Source organism: Dama dama, chromosome 12 (assembly GCF_033118175.1).
Source record: "Dama dama isolate Ldn47 chromosome 12, ASM3311817v1, whole genome shotgun sequence".
NCBI lineage: Eukaryota > Metazoa > Chordata > Mammalia > Artiodactyla > Cervidae > Dama > Dama dama.
Window position 1 is genome coordinate 67,779,620 of NC_083692.1, and position 26,329 is coordinate 67,805,948.

The window sequence follows — 26,329 nt, forward strand, 5'->3', positions numbered from 1 at the left end:
TATTGCAATCCTCCTGGGATATATTTTTAGTGGAGCAGGGAGGTAAGGGATATCTACAGTTAACTCAGAAATGAAATATGTATGAAATGACTAAGACAATTTTGAAAGAGTTTTATCATCAATTAACAGGTAATATGAAATTATTCATCACTGCTTTAACAACTTACATTCACTGACTACTTGTTAAAAGTGCCATGATATTCTTCATTTAATATCATTTCTTTAATCCTCAAAACATCCTTTTAGAGTGTTTGTACAGGTACACCATCCTACCTCACTCTAATTAAATGGAACTTGCGGGGAGGGAATGAACTGATGAAACAAAAGAGGCAGTTAAGATTCCGGGCCTCATAAACGTATGAATACAATAAATGATAGAGAAAGCATCAAAGATCAGTGAGACAAAAGAAATGGAGGAAATTTAAATGCCTATTATTAAATGAAAGAAGCTAATCTGAAAATAATGATCTGTATGATTCCAACTATATGAAATTCTGAAAAAAGCAAAACTATAGAGATAGTAAAAAATATCAGTGGGTTCCTAAAGGTTGTGGGGAGGGAGGGAAGAATAGACAAAGAAGATTTTTAGGGCAGTGAAAATACTCTGTATGATACTATAATGGTGGATATATGTCTTTGTATATTTTTTCAAACCCATAGAATATACAGCATGAAGAGTGAAACCTAATGTTAAGCTACAAACTTTGGATAATAATGATGTATCAATGTAGGTTCATCAACTGCAAAAATTTACTACACTGGTGGCAGATGCTGATAATGGGGCTATGTAAGTGTACAAGCAAGGGCTAAATGGAAATCTCAGAACTTTCTGTTCAATATTGCTATGAACCTAAAACTGCTCTAAAAAATAAAGAATATTAAAACATAAGAAAGGATCAGTGAGAAAGCAGATTTTTTAAAATAGTGCTGGAATGAACCGTTGTCTATTTGTAAAATAATAATAATGCATAACATATAACAAGGGATTCCAAATATAACAAAAGTTCATTGTTTAACTAGAGCAACTATATGCCAATAAAATGAATAATCTAGAGAAAAGGACAAATTCTTAGAAAGATACAACCTTCCAAGACTGAACCAGAAAGAAACAGAATATATGAACAGATCATCAGAATTAGTAAATTGAAACAGTAATATAAAAACTTCTAACAAACAAAAGTCCAGGATCAGACAGCTTCACAGGTGAATTCTATCAAGCATTTAGAGAAGAGTTAACACCCATCCTTCTCAAACTATTTCAAAAACTTAGCAGAGGAAGGAACACCGCCCCCCCACCAAGCTCATTCTATGAGGCCACCTTGATGCCAAAACCAGACAAAGATATCATAAAAAAAGAAAATTACAGGACAACACCACTGATGAACGTGGATGCAAAAATCCTCAGAAAAATACTAGCAAACCAAATCCAACAACACATTAAAACAATCAGACACCATGATTGAGTGGGATTTATCCCAGAGACGCAAGGACTCTTCAACATAGGTAAAATCAATCGATTTGATATATCACGTTAACAAACTGAAGAATAAAACCATATGATCATCTTAAAAGATACAGAAAAAGCTTTCGACAAAATTCAACACCAATTTCAGATAAAAACTCTCCAAATGTGGACACAGAGGGAACATACCTCAACTTAATAAAGGCCATACATGACAAACCCACAGCAAAATTATTCTCAATGGTGAAAAATTGTAAGTATTTCCTCTAAGATCAGAAACAAGGCAAGGATGTTCACTCTTATCACTTTTATTCAACATAGTTTTCGAAGTCCTAGCCATGGCAGTCAGAGAAGAAAGAGAAATAAAAAGAATCCAAATTGGAGAAGAAGTAAAACTGTCACTGTTTGAAGATGACATGATACTATACATAGAAAATCCTAAAACTGCAACCAGAAAACTACTAGAGCTCAAAGAATTTGGCAAAACTGCAGAATATAAAATTAATACACAGAAATCTCTTGCATTAAATTAATATAACACTACTACGGCTACCCACTCTAGTAGTATTCTGGTCTAGAGAATTCCACGGACTATATAGGCCATGGGGTAGCAAAAAGTCAGACACGAGTGAGTGACTTTCACTTTCTTTATGGAGAACAGTATGGAGATTCCTTAAAAAAACTAAAAGTAGGGCTACCACATGATGCCACAATCCCACTTCAGGGCATATATCTGGAAAACTGTAATTCAAAAGGATACATGCACCCCAATGTTCACTGCAGCACTATTTGCAGCAGTCAGGACATGGAAGCAACCTAAATGTCCATCAACAGAGGAATGGATAAAGAAGGTATGGTGTATATATACAATGGAATATTACCCAGCCACATAAAAGAACAAACTAATATCATTTGCAGCAACATGGATGGACCTCAAGCTTATCATATTAAGTGAAGTTAGGTCAAACAGAGAAAGACAAATATCATGATACTCCTTATATGTGAAATGTAAAAAACCATACAAATGAACCTATTTACAAAACAGAAATAGTCACAGATGTAGAAAACAAACTTACGGTTATTAAGGACGAAGGGAGGGAGGGAGGAATAAACTGGGAGACTGGCACTGACATATACCTACTAGTGTATGCCAACTAGACAGCAGACAACTAGTAGGAACCTCCTGTATAACGCAGGGAGCTCTAGTCAGTACTCTGTAACGATCCACATGGGAACAGAATCTAAAGAAGACTGGACACAGGCACATGCGTAACTGTCTTGCTTTGCTGTACAACAGAAACTAACACAACACTGTAAATCAACTGAACTCCAATAAAAAAAAAAAAGTAAGACTTCTAAAAAGTTCATTTTTTTTAAAGTTTTAAAACTAAAAAACTTAACTATGTTATAAAGACTATAATTTCTGCATATCAAAAGACATAAAAGACAACTGGGGAAAATATTTTCAACAAATAAAGCAACTAGCTAACTTCCTTAATATATAAAAAGCTCAATCAGAAGGAAAACAGGAAGGCCTCAGGGGAAAAAAATATATAAGACACAAATAGAAATTTCAAAAAAATAGGAAATTCAAATGACTAATAAGCTTATGAAAAAAAGTTCAACTTTACTAATAAGACAAATACACAAATGAAAACAATGTAGTCATTTTTAACCATCAAGTTAGCCATAAAATTGATAATATTCTAAATATTCAAGAGGCTAAAGTGAGAGCAAAATGTCATTTGCCTTATTTGTACGAGTTTAAATTCATAAAAACTTTCTAAAAAACAATCTGGCCATGTGAATCAAGAGCATTAAGAGTCATAACCTTTGACAACAGTGAATTTCCATTTAGGAATCCACAGGTTTCACATCTGCAGACACAAAAGGCTGATTGTGCAGTTATGTGAGGAAACATGAATGAAACCTGACAGCATTATGCTAAGAAGTCAGACATAAAGCCACATATTGTATAATTCCTTATGTATATGACATACACAGAACAGGCAGATCCAAAGAGAGACAAACTAGATTATAGTAAAGGAAGGTGAGGGTACTGTGAATGACCACTGAAAGGAATATTTCTTTTGCGGTTGAGGGAAATGTTCTAGAATTAGATCATGGTTACATAATACAGAGAGTATACTAAAACCCACTAAATTATACACTTTAAGATGGTGAATTATATCTCAATAAGAAATTAAACATTAATATAAAAAACGATATTGAAATAGAACTTTTAGAGATATGGGACAATGATCACACTATATTCACAAAAAAAATACTATAAAATTATACTTTTATTTCAATACTAGCAAAATAATAGAGAAACCAGATTAACCATACAAATAAATGTTTACAGTCTTCTTGAAGGGCAACTCTATATAGGGTGTATAAAGAGCATTTTTAAAATGCATATTCTTTGATTAAGAAATTCCACTTTTAGGAATATATCATGTACATGAACAAAAATGTAGTTGTCAAGGATTTCATTACAGGCTCAAAGAAGACAAAATTATAGGAAACCTCAAAATCAATAAGTATATCCACATGATAAAATGTGGAAAGATTTTAAATGCGGTAGAACAACAGTTGATCAATCATTCAACAACATCAGACACATGAAACAGGGAGAATAATATAAAGATACATTAAATTTAATAAGAAAACTCAGGGTATAAATGCATATGCTCATATATAATTGAAAAGGATGACATGAAAGGTCAAAATGTGATCATAATCTAAGAAAAAAACATTTAAAAAATCTTCCAGAATAAAGAAAAATGAACAAAAACACAATCTCCTTGTCCTAAAACATGATGAAAAAACACCAAGATAAAAATATCAAGGTATTTCCTAAAAGTATATTTTCTCAGAGTCTCTAAGTTTAAGGCTAGTCAAGAGTCTACATTACCATGAGTCTGTGCCACTCTGAATGTTCAAAGAGCATGCCAAAACTCATTTGTTTTGGATTCTTCTATAACCTTAAGGACAACACTGAAAATATCCTCCAATTTAGTATGTTAAGATACTTTTAATGCACTACCTTTAACAATATTCTTTATATTCCTAAATTCCTTTTCTCATTAAAATTCTAGCAGATTAAACTGGATACCCAATATGTGTAGAACCTCCACTAAGTTTCCAGGGGTCAGTAAAACTCATACTTTACACACATCTAAATTCTATTTCCTTTCTTTAAGTCCGCAATTATGTCATCTACTTCTTTGGTAACTCAGACCTCTCGGAGCATCTAGGTTTCTTGCATACAATGGTTACCTCAAACACATGGACACACGTGTCTAAAATTTATCCTGGTATGCATGCAGAAGAGAAACAGGTTTTAACATTCTGAGAAGCCAATTAGATATTACAGTGAAATACTCTAAAAACGTTCTACATCTAATCACATAAGGTACTGAGATGCTCATCCAGAACCAGGTACATCGTAGTGCTTGACACATGTGAGGTGCTAAATAAATATTTATTGAAAGAAAATACACATAAGACAGTCCTCAACTCTCCCTTACAGCTATTCTATTGCTATGCTAAAAAAAATTTTTTTTCCTGTGAAATAACAATAGTTCACCAACAATCCTGTTCTAGTCATTCTTTAATTTTTTTTTTTTTTGTATCTGTCTGCAAGGTGTCTGGAAGGAAACTATGTATATACCTAAAGGAGTATTTCTACGTAAATGAGTCAGATTACACATATTTTTTTAAAAAAAGTACACAAATACTACAATAAACAGAATGGAAAGAGGGATACAGATAAGAAGAGAACCAGCATCTCAGAAAATGAAATCAGGAGCCAAAAATAGGGGTTAACTCATCTACTTGTGGAATAACCTATTCTTCCAACCATCGGGGCCATGCTGCCACTCCGCCTCCCCTGGCCAAATGAGAAAAATGTACAGGAAAAATGAGGCTTCCCTTCTTAAATAAAAAAAAAATGAGCAGTCACACTTCTACAAGTGAGCATTAGAAATTTCCACTGCACAGTAGCCAGCTCCAAAACCTGACATCAACAATCCTGATCAACAAAACAGTTCCCAAGCAGTTTTTCAGTGTCTTCTCTTAAATATGGACAACAAAAGACCATAATGCATTTGAAGAAAGCCTTCACAAGACAAAGACCAAGAAAAACAAATCAAAAATTGCCCTGGAAGAGATAGGAAATAATTGAAGGGAAAAAAACAAAACAAAAAACCTTTCATAAAAAAATTTTTTCATCCCCATTTAAGAAGATAGCACAGTCAATAAAACAAGAAAGAAAGAAAAAAAAAAAAACACAGGAAAGGAAAACTCAAGTAGGAAAAAAAATTCCGAGAAAGGGAAAAATGATGGCAGAAACAAAAATTTAATGACAAGCACAAAATAAAATTGAGGAAAATTCCAAGAAAGTGAATCAAAAAGGAAAAGAGAAAATAAGAGAAAAAAAAAAAGCAACTTAAGAGGATCTACTCAGGAAGTCTAATAGCTGAATAAGAGTTTCAAAAAGAGAAAATATAAAAGAAATAGAAAAGTTGAGTCTATAGATTGAAAGGCCCACCTAATGTTTAGCACAATGAATTAAAAAAGACCCTGACTGACATATGCTGTGAAATTTCAGAACTCTAAGGATAGAGAAGAGAGTCTAAAAGCTCTCAGAGAAAAATAAAAGCTCATCCAAAAGAATGGAGGATGGCATCGGGTTTCTCAACAGTGGCACTACATGCTAGAGAACATTGAAGCAATGCCTCCAATATTCTTAGAGAAAAATGTTTTCCACCTAGAATTTTATATTTACTTAAACTATCAATCAAATGTGGCAGCAGAATAAACATTTTCATAATGTAAGGATTCAGAAAAATCACCCCTATGTATCCTTTGTTAGGAAGTTATTTGTGCATTTACTGTAGCAGGTTGAGAGAAAAAAAACCATGAAAGAGAAGACCATGGGATCCAAGAAATGGTGGAGTAGCCAAAGATAGGTGTGCAAGTGGCCCAAACTGCAACAGGACAGTACAAGCCATTAGGGTGAAAGTATACAGAAAAAAAAGGACTCATCACAATACCTGATTTTTAAAAAGAAAAAAAAAAGGAAGAAAAAAGCAGCAGCAGCATATGGTAAAGAAATACAATGTAGGAAAAAAATAAAATCCATTAAAAGGAAGATAAAACATCTGGTAAATAGAATGGTTCCCCAGAGATGTCTCCATCCTCCCTGGAACCTGTGACTATGCTGCCTTGCAGATACAAATGCAAGTTAAGTTAGGATCTTGAGATCAATTATCTGGGTGAGCCCAGTGTAATCACAAGGATCTTGATAAGAGAGACACAGGAGAAGGTGTATGACAATGGAAGCAGAAAGAGAAAGATTGGAAGATCCCACACTATTAATTTTGAAGATGGAGAATCAGATCAAGAGCTGAGGTACACAGGTGGTATCTGGAAAGTAGGAAATGCAAGGAAATAGGTTCTCCCCTGCAGTGTCTGGGAGGAGTCACAACCCTGCCAATACCTTCATTTTAGGACTTCTGATGTCAAGATCTGTTGAGAGAATACATGTGTATTATTTAAACCACTAAATTTGTGGTAATTTGTTACAGCAGCCACAGGAAACCAATATAGGGCACATGGAGAGAAGGACCACCTAAGAGCACAGATGACAAGTGAGGCAGCCCTTGCTGACATCAGAACCCAGACACACAAGACAACCATCTTAGATGTTCCAATCCACCCCAGCCCAGGTACCCACTGAACGAAGCTGCATAAGTGACTTCAACTGATACAAGATGGGGCAGAAGAACCACCCACTTACCCAAAGAATGTAATAATAGTATCTGAGAATAACAGGCACAGATTTACCTATCACTTGAAACAACTATAAAACTGGACAATCCACATGAACCAGTGATTTTCAGACACTGGATATCCAGAAGCATAGGACAATGATCCCTCTAACAGGAGAAGCAAATATTTTCCTATATTTGCCCCAGCTTACTGTCTGCAGTGATTCCAGACTGTGATGCAGGGGTAGGGTGGATGATCCCAGAAGAAGCCTGGGTACAGATTAAAGGCATAATATGGGAATGATGGATGACAGCTCTCCAGAAAACTATCTGAAGAGGTTCACATTTGGGAATGCTCCCACCCTACAACCCTTTTCAACTGGAACACAGTTCATAGCCTTAAGACACCTTTAAGATTTGTTCAGACATCAGTGCTGCCTAATTGACCAGTTGCTCACTACATCTATCTCACCACCACATATGATGCCTTCTTTTATGTATCAGTTCAGTTCAATTCCGTGGCTCAGTCATGTCCAACTCTTTGCAACCCCATGGACTACAGCACGCCAGACTTCCTTGTATCCTTGCATAAATCATAACAACTGAGTTTTAAATAAATGTGAAAAGTATAGTCAGAAATTAACCTATCTATGAACAGAGACCAGGATTATTTAAGACCAGTAGTTTTGGTCTAGGCAGGAGCTTCAGACAGAGCAATAAAGTGCAAATGCGGCATCATTACATAACAGACAAGAGAGCCTGAAGAGCTGTCACAGAGTACCACCTACAGGACGCAAACGGAAAAACAGCCTTACCTTTGCTCTGTCAGACCACCCAAAGGACTGCACTGTTACATCTAATCGTTTCATCAACATCCGCCGGCGGCACTCATATTCACATGAAAGAGCATCATTGATTCTTTCCAGTTTTTCCTAAAGAAATTGGAAACAATCATAACCTTTAGACTCATTATGCACAGAAAAGAATTTTGGAAAAAAAAAAAAGAATTTTGAAAATTGTGGTCAATGTTTCCTACTATTCAAAAGATGGTACTTGATGGTCATTTTGATCCCGTAAGACCTAACAGTAAATTGTTTAAATAATAAAGATATTTGATAGAACATTTATGATAGTCAATAGATATCAAACATGCAAATTAACTCAACAGTTGTTAGTTTACCTGATCTTCAATCAAACATGTTAATTTAAGTGAAAGGCCTATTTGCAAAGTAGTCTGGACCAGTAAGGAAAGAAAATAACAACTTCCCATCTTATTGACACTGAGCTACTATACTTTTCAAATTAGAACTATGTTAACATATTAGGCACTGTAAATACTTTTGGTCATTTTTTTTAATTAATAATCTGAATGAAGAAATGTTAGGACCTACTGCTCTAGAAGATCAATCCATTTTAATTCTCCAATATAAAAAATCTACAAAACGGCACTAAGATCATGGCATCTAGTCCCATCACTTCATGGCAAATAGATGAGCAAACAGTGGCTGACTTTATTTTTTTGGGCTCCAAAATCACTGCAGATGGTGACTGCTGCCATGAAATTAAAAGACGCTTACTCCTTAGAAGGAAAGTTATGACCAACCTGGACAGCATATTAAAAAGCAGAGACATTACTTTGCCAACAAAGGTCCGTCTAGTCAAGGCTATGTTTTTTCCAGTAGTCATGTATGAATGTGAGAGTTGGACTATAAAGAAAGCTGAGAGCCAAATAACTGATGCTTTTGAACTGTGGTGTTGGAGAAGACTCTTGAGAATCCCTTGGACTGCAAGGAGATCCAACCAGTTCATCCTAAAGGAGATCAGTCCTGGGTGTTCATTGGAAGGACTGATGCTGAAGCTGAAACTCCAATACTTTGGCCACCTGATGCGAAGAGCTGACTCATTTGAAAAGACCCTGATGCTGGGAAAGATTGAGGGCAGGAGGAGAAGGAGACGACAGAGGATGAGATGGTTGGATGGCATCACCGACTCAATGGGCATGAGTTTGGGTGGGCTCCAGGAGCTGGTGATGGACAGGGAGGCCTGGCGTGTTGCAGTTCATAGGGTCGCAAAGAGTTGGACACAACTGAGCGACTGAACTGAACTGACAAGACAGCAAGAGATACAGATGTAAAGAACAGACTTTTGGACTATATGGGAAAAGGCGAGGGCAGGATGATTTGAGAGAAAAGCATTGAAACATGTATATTACCATTTGTAAAACAGATGACCAACGCCAGTTCGATACATGAAGCAGGGCACTCAAAGCCAGTATTCTGGGACAACCCAGAGGGATGGGGTGGGGAGGGAATTGGGGAGGGGGTTCAGGATGGGGGGACACATGTGCACCTGTGGCTGATTCATGTCGGTGGATGGCAAAAGCCACCACAATATTGTTATTAGCCTCCAATTTAAATAAATGAATTTCTTAAAAGCAAATATATATATATATAATTTTTTTAAAAGCATGTAAAAATCTAATGTCCATTCATAAAATTAAGCTATATACATAAAACTAATGAAAAAGGAGGGGATGGTTTACCGCCTGTTCCAGACTTAAATCAATTTTCAGCAGTGGTTTTCCCACATGATTTTTCTGGACTTTTGAGAGAGTATCTTTCACCTAAAATTAAACATAGAAGATTGTGAAAATGTATATCCCCAATTTAAAACAATCTTATTCATGCCTAAAATGTTGTGAATGCCAGAGAATTAATAAAATGTTAACAAGAAATCATTAAAACATACCTTCACATATTAAGAAAGAATATCACTACAATGCAGAGTCATCCTCAAGGAAGCAAGTTACATTAATCCAAGCTATAGCACACCTTTTCCAGAGTAAGAAATAATGTACATGGACAACTGAAGTAACTACTAAAAGACTTATGAGAATCTAAGTTTTATGTGAAATAAATTCAGATTCTTAGGACAGCACACTCTTACATCCTCACAAAAAAAAACAAAAAACAAAACTAAAACCTTTGCTGAGTAGGTTGCATGTATGTTAGTCACTCAGTCATGTCTGACTCTCTCCAACCCCATGGACTACAGCCCATAAGGCTCCTCTGTCCATGGGATTCTCCGGCCAAGAATACTGGAGTGGGCTACCGTTCTCTTCTCCAGGAGATCTTCCCGACCCAGGGATCGAACCCTGGTTTCCTGCACTGCAAGCAGATTTTTTACTGTCTGAGCCACCAGGGAAGCCCTGAGTATGTTGTTTTTACTCAGTTAAGTACTTTGTACACATTCCATTGTTCAGCAAGACAATGAAGGAGAGTAAGCCCTCAATTAGTCACCATTATAGCACATTTCATCACTTTTGCAAAGCCACAGATTTGAACTGAAACATTTTTATTTTTGGTGAACAAGATTTAGACATTTGTTTATGCTTTACAATATCAGAAAAGTCATTCAAACAGGATGAAATATATACAGTTGCTTAGTTTATAATATAATAGAGAAAATAGGAACAGGTCACATTTGAGGAGTATGAAACTTAATGTTGGGGGATCTCTTTTCAAAAAGAATTAAAAATTATGAACACAAAATTAGCTTGGAAATTGGTGGTGGTAATGCAAAGTGGCTGTAAATGGTGGGTACATGGCTTCTTTTGAGAATGATGGAAATGTTCTAATTAGATTTTGCAGATGATGTACTCTGTAAACAAAATCCATTGAATTATACACCTTAAGTGGGCATATTTTATGGCACTTCAATTATATCTTTTGGATCAGTATGTGGACACACTGGAAGATTAGGAAGAGTCTAGGAATCTGTCTCAATCTGAAACAGCCCCAGGTATTAGGCAACCCCAGATAATTCTTAATCCAGAGAAACAAATTCTGAAGAGCAATTTATGAATTATAGAACAATATTCTTGAGCTGGGATTCAGAGGCTTATTTTTTGGTTTGCCAGTTCTAAAAGAAAACAAAACAAAACTCTTTAATACTGTGTTTTTATCTTAATGATACTAAAATTCTCTTACATTCATTAAGACAAATCTTGTTTTCAGCTCATAAATTATCAGTGCAAAAGAGTACTTTATTCAAGAATATAATTTAAAACAGCAAGTCTAAAAACAGAGTTTTAGTACCTATTCTTGAGGGTGAAAATTTTATTTTCCTTGAAAAATGAACCCTGTATTATTCTCCTAGAGGACTCCTACAAAACCTAGAAATTAGGCTAGAATTTGGTCTGCAAGAGCAGTATTCTAATTTATGCCTTGACTGGGAATGACGATAGTTTTATAATTGAAAAAAAAATTCAAAAGCTAGAGATATAGTTTTGTTGTTGTTAATTACTTGTTAATTAATTAGTTGTTCTTAGTTGTTCTTAATTACTCCATCAAGGTACTCATTCATTTATTAACTATACAACAAACATTTCCTAAACACTTATCCATCAGAAATTGCAGACTTCTTTGCTCACTGCCAAAGACAATCACATTGAAATTTTATTAATAGCATCCATTACAAAGAAATTTAGTTTGCTTTTACAGGAAAACTCTACTTCTTTCATTATACTGTAATTCAACCTTGTTTAGAAACCAAATCCTTAAATTTGCAGGAAGATTTCTATCAGGGCAAACAGCAAACTTTCACAAAGCCTAGCACTTCCTCATTAAGATCTGATTCCTGAATACTGCTGCTGCTGCTGCTAAGTCGCTTCAGTCATGTCCGACTCTGTGCGACCCCATGGACTGCAGCCCACCAGGCTCCTCCATTCGTGGAATTTTCCAGGCAAGAGCACTGGAGTGGGGTGCCATTGCCTTCTCCCTCCTGAATACTAGTAATAGGCAAATAAAGTCAAAAGCATCCTATTTAGTTTTACGTGAAAAATTTAGCTTTACACAAAGATGAGTGTCTCTCTGATTAGAATGTATATCTTGTATTTAAAGGAAACACAGTTGATTCTTGAACAACATGAGTTTGAATTGTGCTGGTTCGCCTGTACGTGAATTTTTTTCACTAAATACAATTACAGTACCATCTGATCTACAGGTGGTTGAATTTACAAATACCAACTGAAGATACAGAGGCCAATTGTGAAGTTGTATTTTAATTACTGACTCCACAGAGGATGAGCACCCCTAACTCACACAGTACTCATTTTCATGAGTATTTTCATCCATAATACATTTACAGGAGCTCTCCTGGTGGCTTAGAGGTAAATAATTTGCCTGTCAATGCAGGAGGCACAGGTTTGATCCCTGATCCACAAAGATCCCACGCACCCTAGAGCCCATGCTCCACGAGAAGCCGCCACAACGAGAAGGCTGCGTGCCACAATGAGAAGGCTGCGTGCCACAGCTGGGGAATAACCCATGCTCTCCAAAACCAAAGAAAAGCTTGCGCAGCAATGAAGACCCAGCACAGCCAAAAATAAATAAATAAAATTTAATAATCTGCTGTTGCTGTTCAGTCGCCAAGCCATGTCTGACTCTGCGACACCATGGACTGCAGCATGCCAGCCTCCCTGTCCCTCACCATCTCTCAGAGTTTACATGTTCGCATTTAATTGAATTTGGGGGAAATAAAAAATAAGACAAATACAATACCTTTGATTCCACTTGGCTTAGCATAAGTGGAATGTCAGAAGTTGTTGACTTGGGAATCCCAAGGGTATCGCAGATAGCCTGAACTTCCTGATAAATTTCACTATTTTTATCTAATTGAGAATTTTTACACTTCTTGTTCTGTAGTATCTGTAAAGCTTGAAGCTCTGTACTTAAAAATACTATAAAAAAAAGGGGAAAAACAAATAAATGTTAATATGCACAAGAATGCTTTAAAAATCCCACTTGTGGGTATACATGTACATAAGGAGCTGAAGTGAGGATCTCAAAGAGATCTTCACTACCATATTCACTGCTGTATTGTTCATAATAGCCAAGATATGGAAACAACCCAAGTGTCCTTCAACAGATGAATGGATAAAGAAAATGTGGTATATGTATACAATGGAATATTACCCAACTTTAAAAAGAAGGAAATCCAGTCATTTGTGACAACATAGAGGAACCTGGAAAATGCAAAGTGAGACAAGCCAGATGCAGAAAGACAAATACTAATGATACCATCTTTATGAGCAATCTAAAACTCCTAACACAGAAAGTAGAATGGTGGTCACCAATCTAGGGAAGAAATAGGATATCTGTTAAATATAAATTTCTGAAGAACTGGCGATCCATTTTATAATCAGAGGGATCTTGGCATAGTCCTCATAAGCAAAGTGACATATATTAGTTATGTAAGATGAATAAGTCCTAGAGATCTACTTTACAGCATAACAATACTGTATTATATTCAGTTAACAGTTTTATTGTGTTTACAGTTAACAATACTGTGCTGTATACTTAAAGGTTTGCTAAGAGGGTAAATCTTACATTGAGTATTCTTATCACAAAAAGAAATTATAAAGAGGGCAGAAGGAAATTTAAAAAATAATGCCTACTCCGAGTCTAAAGTCTAGTAGGAGGGACCCATCAGTAAAAGAACAACATTAAAATCTTCAAGAATGTATAAAGCTGAAAAATTACTCTCTCTGATATGCAGAGCTCAAGCCAAGGGAGAATGTACAGCTTTAACTGATCTATAAGCAGATAGAGCAATCTGTAAAACTGCCTTTAGGACAGACCACTCCAAATTGTTCACAAGTCCTTTCACAGTCACCATGTCATCCTTTCAACAGTCATCTTTCTAAAAATTACTCAAAAATATTAGATGGAAAAAATAAAACAAAATGGTAACAGACTCTCAAATACTGAGAAGTAAAAGGCAGCGGCCAGAGAAGAGGGGTGTGGAGGTGGGGGTCTAACAAGTAAAGGCACAAACCTCCAGTTAGAAAAGAAATAAGCCTCAGGGATGTAATATACAATATAAAGCATACGGTCAATAATATTGTAATAACTTTATATGGAAACAGATGGTTACTAGACTTACCACAGTGACCATCTCACAATATATGCAAAGGTCAAAACACTATGTGGTACACATGAAACTAACATAATATTTATATGAACTGTATTTCAATTTAAAAACTAGTAAAAAAAAAAAAAAAAACCCACATCATTTTGGAAAGTAAAAAATTAACTTAAATCATTAGTCTTTTTTAAATTAACTTTCACAACAGTAAAGACAGATACTGGGGGTTCATTTGTTTTCATTTTAGTTTTTTTTTTTTTTCATTTTAGTTAAGTTTATACATACACAATTTAATACAATAGTTTCAACTTCAGTTGAACAGGAAAAGATGCCTGAGAAACTGTTTAAAAGTACAAGTACAAGGGTTCCACCCTTAGAGATTGTGAACCAGAACATCTGAATAATGATTTGGGAATCTAAGTGGTTTTAGACCCAAGGTGACTCTCATGGACAGGATTGAGAGCCACATTTAAGGTTTTTCCATGTAATCTACACATGATAGTCTAAGGAATCCATAAAAAGTTAACACCAATATGTATCAAACTTTGCTTATGACAACTATGCCAAGGTCCCTCTGATTTTAAAACTTCATTAAAACAGATCACCGTTCTTCAAAAATTTATATTTCACAGAGAACCATAGCTGAAGTCTGTCTTTGTTCTACAGAAACACGTTGTACATAAGAGTACAAACAAGAGTTCAGTCTAGTATTTAAAATGCTAATCCATGCAGATAGATGGATAATAATACTGTGATAAGTCTTCTTCCCATACAGATTCTCAGATTCCCCACCCTAAAGCAATCACCAATGTTAGTTTCTGGGTATCTTTTAAGGCATATATGTATATATATATTTAGTATACATTTCTACCTTCTATACACTTTTATTTCTATTATAGAAACAAGAGTATACTATACATGTTCTGTGTATTTTTTATCTACCAATATATTCTAGAGATCATTCCATATTTACAAATTTTATCTACTCTCATTCTAAAGGCTCTATCATGGTATCAAGGGTGGGATGACACTACCCTTATGGCAGAAAGTGAAGAAGAACTAAAGAGCCTCTTGAAGAAAGTGAAAAAGTTGGTTTAAAGCTCAACATTCAGAAAACTAAGATCATGGCATCTGGTCCCATCACTTCATGGCAAACAGATGGGCAATCACTGGAAACAGTGGCTGACTTTATTTTTTTGGGCTCCAAAATCACTGCAAATAGTGACTGCAGCCATGAAATTAGGACACTTACTCCTTGGAAGGAAAGTTATGACCAACCTAGACAGCATGTTAAAAAGCAGAGACATTACTTTGCCAACAAAGGTCTGTCTAGTCAAGGCTATGGTTTTTCCAGTAGTCATGTATGGATTTGAGAGTTGGACTACAAAAGAAAGCTGAGAGCCAAATAATTGACGCTTCTGAGCTGTGGTGTTGGAGAAGACTCTTGAGAGTCCCTTGGACTGCAAGGAGATTCAATCAGTCCATCCTAAAGGAAATCAGTCCTGAATATTCACTCGAAGGACTGATGTTGAAGCTGAAGCTATAATACTTTGGCCACCTGATGTGAAGAACTGACTCACTGGAAAAGACCCTGATGCTGTGAAAGATCGAAAGTGGGAGGAGAAGGAGACGACAGAGGATGAGATGGTTGGATAGCATCAGCAACTTGATGGACATGAGTTTGAGTAAACTCTGGGAGTTGGTGATGGACAGGGAGGCCTGGCGTACTGCAGTCCATGGGGTCACAAAGAGCTGGACACGACTGAGCGACTGAACTGAACTGATACGGTATCACTGCAAAGATGCACCATTTCTATTTAACAACTGTAAACAATGCCATAATGAACATTCTTTTCATGTATCTTTGTACACTCAGTATGAACTCCTAGTCATTGAATTGCCAATTCAAAAAACAGGTGAATTTTACCTGCGTTACTGAAAATTTGCCTTTCCAAAAGATGGTCCCAATTATTCTCCCATCACATTTCAATACCTGTAAGTAGCATATGAGAATGCTTACTTACGACTTTTTTTTCCTGGTATTTGCTAGCCTGGTAAGTGAAAAATGATTTCTTGTTTTTGCAACTCTAACTTTGTGCATCTTTAAATGTTTAGAAGCAAATTTTCAAAAACTTTTTTCTATAGGACGCCATTTCATGCATTATGTACTGTACATATTTTCCCAGTGAGTTTTTAATCTTTATAAAAGCTCTTCACATAGTAAGGAATTTGGCCCTTTTAGTTGTACACACAATGCCAACAATTCTAAGAACATGCCACTTATTAAAGCAGCATGTTTTAAAGGTAGTAAAACTAAAGATGAAATAGATGCTGGTAAGATTGCTAAAAGGTTATAACCTTTCTGGAACAAAATATGGCAATATCTGGACTGAGATTTTTTTTTTTAATAATCTTTTTTCATAATCTTTGTCTAAGTAAAAGCAACCAAAAATATGAACAAAGTAATTAACTTAAAATATAAAAAATCCAAATACCTCTAAATTTGAAATCTATTAAATAAAAATGTCCATAGTATAGAAAGCTATATAGTCAATTTATTTTTTCAAAAAATACTAACTGATGGGAAAATACATATATTAAATGAAGAAGAGGAAGAGCAAGAATTACACATGTAACATCTCAATCTTATTTAAACATGTGTGTACAAAGGAAAAAGAAGAAAAAGGAAATACACTGCAAAGTTATTCATGACTCTCTCTGGGGAGTGAAATGATAAATTATTTTCTTTACATATTTATCTACTTTGTAAGATTCCTATGATGAGAATATAATTTTCCAACAAGTAACATTAAATTTACTATTTTGTTTTTAAGTATACAGTGGCATTAAGTACATTCACATAGTTGTATAACCATCACCACCATCCATCTCCAGAACTTTCTCATGTTCCTTAACTGAAACTCTGTACTCATTAACACTAATTCTCCCTACACTAACTCTCCATTTCACCCTACCTCTCAAGCATGTATTTTTATAATCAGAAAAAAACTATACCAAACTCTCTTATAGTTCCTCTATACTTTTACTTGGATCAGAAACTGACAGACAGTACTATTATTGCTGAGCTTCTTAAAAGCAAAGGCGAAAGCGGAAACGTGATTTACATAGTTCTCATTGACTAGTATAAAGAGTATGCAAGTTCCTCATGGCCAGTGCTTCTTAGCTTCCTTTTGTCCCAATACACTTTTGGGTTATTGTGCCTTCCCATTTAACAATGGTTCATTAAATCAGTGACTCACACTGAATGGGAGGAATACAAGGAAAGAGTGTGAGAAATGGGGGCACATAATGGTTATTCTCCCCAACACATAAGATAATTCAACTGTCAACATTTTGATCATCACCACTAAACACATAAACATGATTTCTGCTCTAATGAAACCAATATTTTAACACTAGAGCATAAAGGAATAGATCAAGTGCATCTTTTTATAAATGGTACAATCTAAAATAATAGAAATCTTTAATAATAGAAGATGTTAGAGAAATTCTTTCAAGAGATCAGTTTGTAGAACATTCAAAATAGCATGAAATTAAACTAACTAAATTAAAAAAAAATTTAAGGGGCCCAATATAAACAAATGCATTTGTTATTTTAGGTAATTGTTTAGATATAGGGTAATCTGTACTCCAAATTCATCCCTGATGAAAAACAGGCTACATGCACTAGAATTCAAGTGGCACAAGGGCACAATTTTCTTTTAAACTGATATATCCCTAATGCTTAGAGCAGTTTCTAATACAGTAAAAAGTGATCAATAAATTTTCTGAACTATCTTTAAGTGCCTATCATCTAATAATTTGCTTAGCAGCCTAATTTCAGAGAGTTTTAACATTAAACAGGACTTTGGAGATCACCACTTTAGCCAGTTAGTCATAAATGTCAAGGGATGAATTAGGTGAAGGAAAAACTGCTAAAGTACTAGTCATAAACACAGAGTAATCTATACTGGCCAAATAAATTACAAGTGTTATGGAAATCTTAGAGAGTACATTAGTAGAATTTATCCTACATTTATACAAATATCTGAGTCAGTTTCACATTTTAAGCCAAGTATTAAAACCTTTCTAATACACAAAATGTCTAATGCTTCATTAATTAAAGTTCATAAATGTTGACTTGAAAATAACACAAACCAGATCAAACACAGGCATTTAAACTGTTCAGAGAAATATAACTTACATAGTAGTTTCAAACAGTCATCCTTCTTTTTTAAGCGGTCTTTAATATCTCCAGAGATGAGTACAGAATATGGACATGCCATTTCTTTTAAAAAGCCACTTATTTCAAGCTGGAAGCTTTCTAGATCATCTCTCCCTTTAAAAAAGAAGAGGCATAAAACATTTACTAAGTATTTACCATATAATCTGATACTATCAAATCTACTAGCTGATTTTAATTTCATATCAATTCTAAATTTTCACTTTGACATTAAATCCTTAAATGTGTGACCAAAAGTAACATATTAGGTAAAGCTTAGGTTAAAGTAACCAAAACATTATTTCTACATATAGAAAGTAACACTTAAATTCAAGAACGTAAGTATCTATTCATGAAATTCTAAATCTTTTTATATTTAAATCTCTGATAAATATCTTCCAAAGGGCTTTCCATAAAAGCAGATAAAATGGAAATATTTTATGTTAGTAACTGAAATATTACAGCATTATTATGGCTATAGTTATTAATTGGCTTCAGAGCAAATGATCCATTTCTATCGTATTTCTATGGATTCAGATAATAAATGCAATCATCTAATTAAACCTCAGCACTTATCCTTCTTTCATAATCGAATTATGTGGGAACTTGTGTCGTAAGTTCTGAATTCAGCTTATTTTACTTTACTTCAGGTGAATTCTATTAGATTTGGCAAGAAAAAAAACAATTTTAAAAGTAAGAATAGCATCAGAAGGGAATGCTACTTTATCTTCTAGCAAATGCCCAACAAATTTTTATCTTCTACCAAAGACCCACAAGAATTCCAGCTACCAACAGTAATGAATTAAACAAAACTTATAAACTAGCAGAGGAATTTTTTTACAGATGTATTCCTATGTGAATCCATGTCCTGAGTTATAGGTTTGGTAACATAACTTAAATTAGGGATTACATATACTTTAGGGGGAAAAAAAAACCTTAATTCCAAAAAAGCAGCATTCAAAAATTAAACTTTTTAATAACCAAATTCAATACTAAGTTCAAGACAGCAGATAAACAATAATTATTTATAATTTTGTATAAATTTAAGAAATAATTTTGGGTCAATCAGTATAAAATTAAAAGATATTTAAAATCACATACTGAAGTTCTTTTTTTTTTTTTTGAAGTTCTTTGTTTTAATGACTTTTCTTTGTACAGTGAGCACATTAAAGATAAAACTGCAAATCATAACCTATCATTTCATTTTACTAGTAAACAGAAAAGTAAACAAAACTAATGGCAATACCAGCTGAAGTGATACTTTCTTCCAAGTTGCACAGTGATTTTATTTGAGAGCTTAACCAAACACAGAGCTCTGAAAATTCAGGTGAAGACAGTCCACTCTCTGCTGCCTTTGTAAGTGCTTGCTCTTCCAACAGTGGTCCCTTATACCTAAAAAGGAAAATATAAAAGATTAAAACAATAAGGAAAACCCTAATATATGTAATACTTTTTAATCAAAGTCTGTTGCCTGTCTTTGTAAATAAAATATTATTAGAACACAGACAATAAATGTATCCATGTATCTGTTTCCCTACATTTGTGACAGAGAAGTCATGGCCAGCAAAACCTAAAATTTTTACTATCTGGTCTGTTATAAAAATAGTTTGCTGATTTCTGCTCTACATAATTAACATTTGATTTTTTTGTTTTAAAGTTTTTTAGTAAAATTATCAACCTATTTTAAGATAAATATTACATATAACAAAGTCAAACAGAATAATAACTATACTAAGTTACAGGAATAAGAAAAAAGTAACACAGTTAAAGGAGAATGGATGCAAATTTTAAATTTAAAAATTTAAAGCCGAAAAAGATGTATAAAATTATTTTACTCTTAACCATTTCTTTTATAAGTTTATATTTTTAAACACTGCTACAAAGTGTATCTGAATAGAACCTTAAATTTTCAAACCACTTTGACATATTATCTAAATTGAATTTGATATCAGTTTTCCTTTATTGTTCTTAGTGTATCTGAGCTTTTTCCCCACATTACAAACTTGTAAGTTTCAGCACATATGCTGGGTTTTAACCCACTGCAGTTATTTTTCATTTGATTCTCAAACTGTCCTATCTCTGATTAGTGGGAGCCCATTCATGTTAGTCAATGAGTTCTCTGACTAGTTCCCAGAATTCTTTGAATATTTTTCTTGCTTTCTATGACAATATGTTCTTGCCTTCTACCTGCAACCAGCCATTTCTCCAAAGAAGCCCTGATTCTCTTCAATGGTATTTATTTTGAGCACATAATCTGGCAGTAAAGATTAGTCACAGCAACTGTACCTTTTTAAGAGAAATTACATCGGGAGTTCACACTGCTGTCTTCAATTCAGATTTAGAATTATAGAGTTTTTACCTATTTTGCTTTACATTTTAATCTATTTTTCTCTTACAATGAAAATTCTGGTTTCTTATGACATTTGTAGAATCCTAGTATGGCAACCCACTCCAGTACTGTTGCCTGAAAAATGCTATGGACGAAGGAGCTGGTGGACTACAGTTCATGAGGGTCTCAAAGAGTCGGACACAACTCAGTGACTAAACAACAACAAATATAAAAATAAATTACATAGTTTCAGAATAGAAAAAACAGTATTACTAATAAAATTACTGAAAACAATTTATACTCTTATTTCTAGAATCCATTCCAGTAAGGATGTACAGAAAAACAATTTCTTTCCATGTGATTAAATCCTACACAATATATTGAAACATTTTTTTTATTTCATTCTAGGTTTGCTTTATCATTATGTAAAACATTTTTATGGTTTCAATGTCAAAAGCAACACATGGTACATTCAGACAAATCTAGCTTGTAATCTTAATGCTGTTCCCTCTGCTCTGGTTCCCCCCTTCCTCACAGGAAACCATATGTATTCATTTGGGGGTGTCAAACCATGTTTTTAAATACATATACACACGCACACATGCACGCACACACACACACACACGTGAGTGCTTAGTCATTCAGTTGTATCTTACTCTTTGCTACCCCTTGGGCTGTAACCCACCAGGCTATTCTGTCCATGGGATTTCCAGACAAGAATACTGGAGACGGTAACCATTTCCTTCTCCAGGGGACCTTCCCAACTCAGGGATCAAAGCCACATCTCCTGCAGATCCTGCATTGGCAGGTGGATTCTCTACCACTACGCCACCTGGGAAGTCCATACATGCGCGCGCACACACAAATGTGAACTTGTTTAGATAAAAGGCAGCCTACTATCTAGGTTTTATTCCTTTTTTTAACATATATATATAGAGAGAGAGAGAGAGAGAGAGACAGATATGTGTGTGCACGTATATATTAGAAATCAGAAATATTATTCAATCATATTTATGGTTGTATAGTACTCCACTGTCTGCGTGTACCATATTTTATTTGCTGTCCCCCCACTGAAGGATTGTTTTTTTTGTAGTGCTCTGCTATTATCAAAATTAGGCAAAGAAAAAAAATTGGGCAAATTTTTGTCAGTGTATATATGGGATAGATTCCTAGAGGTGCAATTGTTAGATCAAAGGGTAAATGGATATGGAACTTTGCTGGATACTATAAAGTTTTCCTATATAAGGATTATACAATTAAAATACAAAAGTATCCATTACCCATAACTCACCAAAGTTGCCAAACATTTGGATTTTTGACCATATGGTTATCTCAATATAGTTTTAATTTACATTTCTCTTATGGCAAGACTGTACCCTTTTCATACATTTAAAGGCCATTTGCATTTCTTTTTCTCTAAATTCTTTGGTCATATCTTAGGAAGGGTTTTTTTAAGTCCCCATTTTGCAGATAAGAAAGCAGGGCTTAATGAGATTAGCATATCTGCCTTATGCAGCAGGCCAGAGGAATATTACAATCATCCACTCTTTACAGTAATGCTTTTAAGTTAATTCTGGCTTCCCAGGTGGAGCTAGTGGTAAAGAACCTGCCTGCCAAGGAAGCAGACCTAAGAGACGTGGGTTTACTCCCTGGGTCGGAAAGATCCTCTGGAGAAGGAAATGGCAACCCACTCCAGTATTCTTGCCTGCAGGATCCCATGGACAGAGGAGCCTGGCGGGCTACAATCCATGGGACTACAAAGTCAGACACAACTGAGCAACTAACATTATACTACAGAAGGTAATATCAGAAGATAAACAAGTGATGACATTGTTTCAAAACCAGATTTGACCCAAAATGCTCCAGGTGAACTCAAACTTCTGTCCACACTAATAAGGAAACAAAATAAATAACCTGGCCAGGTAATGCAGTCAGCTAGGACTAGACCATCTCTGTTCCTCTAACCAAGACTGGTTCCCCTGGTATTACCTTTCTACCATGACTTACAGAGCCTCTCATTCAGATTTCATAGTAAACATCTTGTTTCTCCCTACTTGCTTTCATTTCTGCAATAAAGCAACAATCATGAGCTCTCAAAAAAAATTTAACTATATTATTGGTGATGTTATTTTTACTGAAATGCCAGTTGTAAAATTCAACAAAAATTTACTAAATCACCAAAAATACTAAATCTTGAATACACAATCCTTAATGCCTCAGCTCATCAAAACAGACAAAAGTAAAAAAGGAAGATAAATGCATGTAACATGAATAGTGAACAATCATAATCATAATAGCAACTAACATTTATAAACTAATCTTAGGCCAGTGCTACTTGCTGTATGTATATTAACACATTTAATTATAATATCCTATAAGAGACGTATTACCATGCCCAGTTTGTTCTATCAATTGTTCAATCAGGAAAGTGCCACTCTAATTCCAAACACTTGAGACAACTCCCCTAGGCCTCAACTCCCCAAGGGCCATACACAGTGGAACCATAGTTGCTGATCTGACACTGCTTTAAGCTGGGTGAACCAAATTCAGTCCAGTAGGGCCACTGGCAGATCTTCAAAAGGACATAGTGAAGGTCTAAATTACTTTCTTTTTTCTATTTTCATAAGCCAATATATAAAATACGAGACCCTTTTTCCCCCCGTCATTTACTCACCCTACTGGCTTGTCTCTGATTCAGCTCTCCACTTCTTCCTACTTCCCAAACTCTTCCCCTATGTTCCATCCATAAACAACAACTCTCCTATTCTGTAAGTGTCTTCTCAGAAAGATTTATCCCCACTACTCTGAGCCTTGGGTATTTCTCTCATAAGTGCCCAAAGGTCAAACAGTGGGGTTTTTGTTCTCCTTGCTTCCCAATACATCATTCATATCACTCACTGCTCCCTATTATCTTTTTTTAAATTGAGAAGTTGTTTTACAATGTTGTGTTAGTTTTAGATGTACCACAAAGTGATTCAGCTATATGTACAAACATATCTTTCTATTCAGATTCTTTTCCCATAGATTTTTATAAGATACTGAGTGTAGTTACCTGTGCTATACAGTAGATCCCTGTTTATTTTATGTATATAATTCCTAATTTATCCCTCCCCCCAACATCCTCCCCCTCTGGCAACCATACGTTTGTTTTCTACATCCTGTGGGTCTATTTCTGTTTTGTATGAAAGTTCATTTTTGTATCACTTATATGATTGCACATATAAGCAATACTGTATATTTATCGTTGACTGGCTTATTTCACTTAATTTCTATGTCCATCCATGTTGTGTAAATGGCATTATTTCAGTCTTTTATGGCTGAGTAATATTCCACTGTATAAATACACCACGTTTATCCATTTCTTCTGTCAATGGACATTTAGGTTGCTTCCCTATCATGGCTATTATAAATAGAGCTGCAATGAACACTACAATGCATATATCTTTTCAAATTATGGTGTTCTCCAGATGTACGCCCAGGAGTGGGAATGCAGGATCATATGGAAGTTCTATTTTTTGTTTTTTTAAGGAACCTCCACACTGTTCTCCATAATGGTTTTAACAATTTACATTCCCACCAACAGTATAGGAGGGTTCCCTTTTCTCCACATCCTCTCCAGCATTTATTACTTGTAGAAGTTTTCAAGATGGCCATTCTGACCAGTGTGAGGTGACACTTCATTGTAGCTTTTACATTTCTCCAATAACTAACAACGCTGAGCATTTTTTCATGTATTTTTTGGTCATGTGGATGTCTTCTCTGGAGAAATGTCTACTTAGATCTTCTGCCCGTTTTCTGATTGGCTCCATTTTCTCGTGAATACCTCCTGCTCTCTCGGCTCAGGCCTGTCAGACGTGCCACCCCCTTCCTCTCACGGCTCTCACGCATCAGTCTCTCGGACACTCGTCAACGTTCCCTGTGCTCAGCTTCCTCTCCATTCCTATTTTCCTCAATGATACTGAGTGTCTTCACAACCCATATCTATACCCTTTCCAATACCCTGAGTTCTCAGCCTCTTTGCCACTACACATAAGTAAGCCACACCATCACTTGGAACTAAATCACATCTGAAATCACTAATCTGAACAAATCACTCCCTGACCACGGCCTACTTATTCTACCTTCCAACTTGCCCTTTTGACCACACTTGATACCATCTGTACCTGTTTCTATGCTTCCTCTGTATTCTCTGTATTTACTAGCTCCTGGCTGTCTTCACTTTCTTCTTTGTCCAACTGAGATTCCAAAGTGTATCATTTTATTTTATTGCTCAATAAATACTTATCAACAAATCATCAATATCATCATCTCCTTCAGCTCTAATATCTAATCCAATCAATCACTAAGACCAGTAATGTGTGCAGGTGCAGACTCTTTGCAACTCCAAAGATTGTAGCCTGCCTGGCTCCTCTGTCCATGAAACTTTCCAGGCAAGAATAACTGGAATAGGTTGCCATTTCCTACTTCAAGGGATCTTCCCGACCCAGGGATCAAACCTGCGTTTCCAGCATTCAGGCAGATTCTTTACCACGGTGCCACCTGGGAAGCCCAAGACCAGTAATGTACATCTTTCTATATGCACTGCCACTAAGCAACCATCACTTCTTGCCTAGACTACTAAAAAATTCTCCAATCTATTCTCTACCATGCTGACAGAACTAACTTTTTAAACTAGACATCTAAACACTCCCCTTTTTAAATTCATTAATCATGTTGCACTTCTGTTATGACAAAGAACAAAATCCACAACATGGCCTAAAAGGTGCTGCAAGCCCTGTTCCTCACCTAAATCTCATCAATCCAGTCTTCAACACTGCTCCTTGCTCTCTGCCCTGGAGCTGTATCAACCTACTTCAAAGTTCCCTTTTTTGTCTCTCAACTGCCTGGCCCTATGCCTACCTCTGTGCATTCTGTGACTTGAACCTTTCTTCATTCATCTACCCATTCATTCAACCGCTATTTATTGTACCAGACCTGACTGTAAGATGTTCTGAGGAACAAGACAGGTAAAGAACCTGTTCTCCTGGAGCTGATTTTTGTGTGTGTATTAGCGGGTGGAGAGGGTGGGTGTTCAAGAGAAAATAAAAAATGTGCAGGACAAGATAATCTGGAATAGGGATAAGGGCTGTGAAGAAAAACAGGATTATGGCTGAGGAAGAACCTATCTTGCACGTATTTATTCCCATGCCTTTAAGTATTAACATCATTCCAGGAGCTTTCACAGCACTCACCACTCTGAATTGCAAGCACCAGTAGACTATACATTCCACGACTAGTTAAGCTACTAGTAACCTGAAAACTCTTTTTCCTTGGCCTAGCACATAAAACACACATTAGTGAATACAGGTTAACATCAAATTAATATGTTGTTAATGAATGGAAGAAACGGTTAATGAATGGATTCACACTGAATTAAAACTCCTTCTCTGGTCAAGGAAGGAGGAGTGATTTGCCCCGGAGACAACAACTACACTCTGGACTTGCAGAGCCTCACAAAAATACCCCCCGCGGGGCAGCAACACTTTCTCCCAAAGGAGTGCTGCCAGCCGGGCCCCTCCGCGCCTTCGCCGTGGGTCCCCGTTGCTGAGTTTCGAAACAACGAGTTCGGGAAA

At 35.5% G+C, this 26,329-nt stretch overlaps 1 protein-coding gene across 1 annotated transcript in view; it reads right to left on the reverse strand.

The window, feature by feature from the left end:
* The window catches only part of FAM98B (family with sequence similarity 98 member B), a 30,082-nt gene that overhangs the window by 3,424 nt on the left and 329 nt on the right, over positions 1-26,329 (reverse strand). Inside the window, exons 2-6 of the mRNA XM_061157618.1 lie at positions 19,635-19,780; positions 18,371-18,505; positions 12,801-12,979; positions 9,782-9,862; positions 8,055-8,171 (exon numbers count right to left, since the gene is read on the reverse strand). Of these exons, the coding sequence (XP_061013601.1) occupies positions 8,055-8,171; positions 9,782-9,862; positions 12,801-12,979; positions 18,371-18,505; positions 19,635-19,780 (658 nt within the window). The remainder of the gene's footprint in view (positions 1-8,054; positions 8,172-9,781; positions 9,863-12,800; positions 12,980-18,370; positions 18,506-19,634; positions 19,781-26,329) is intronic.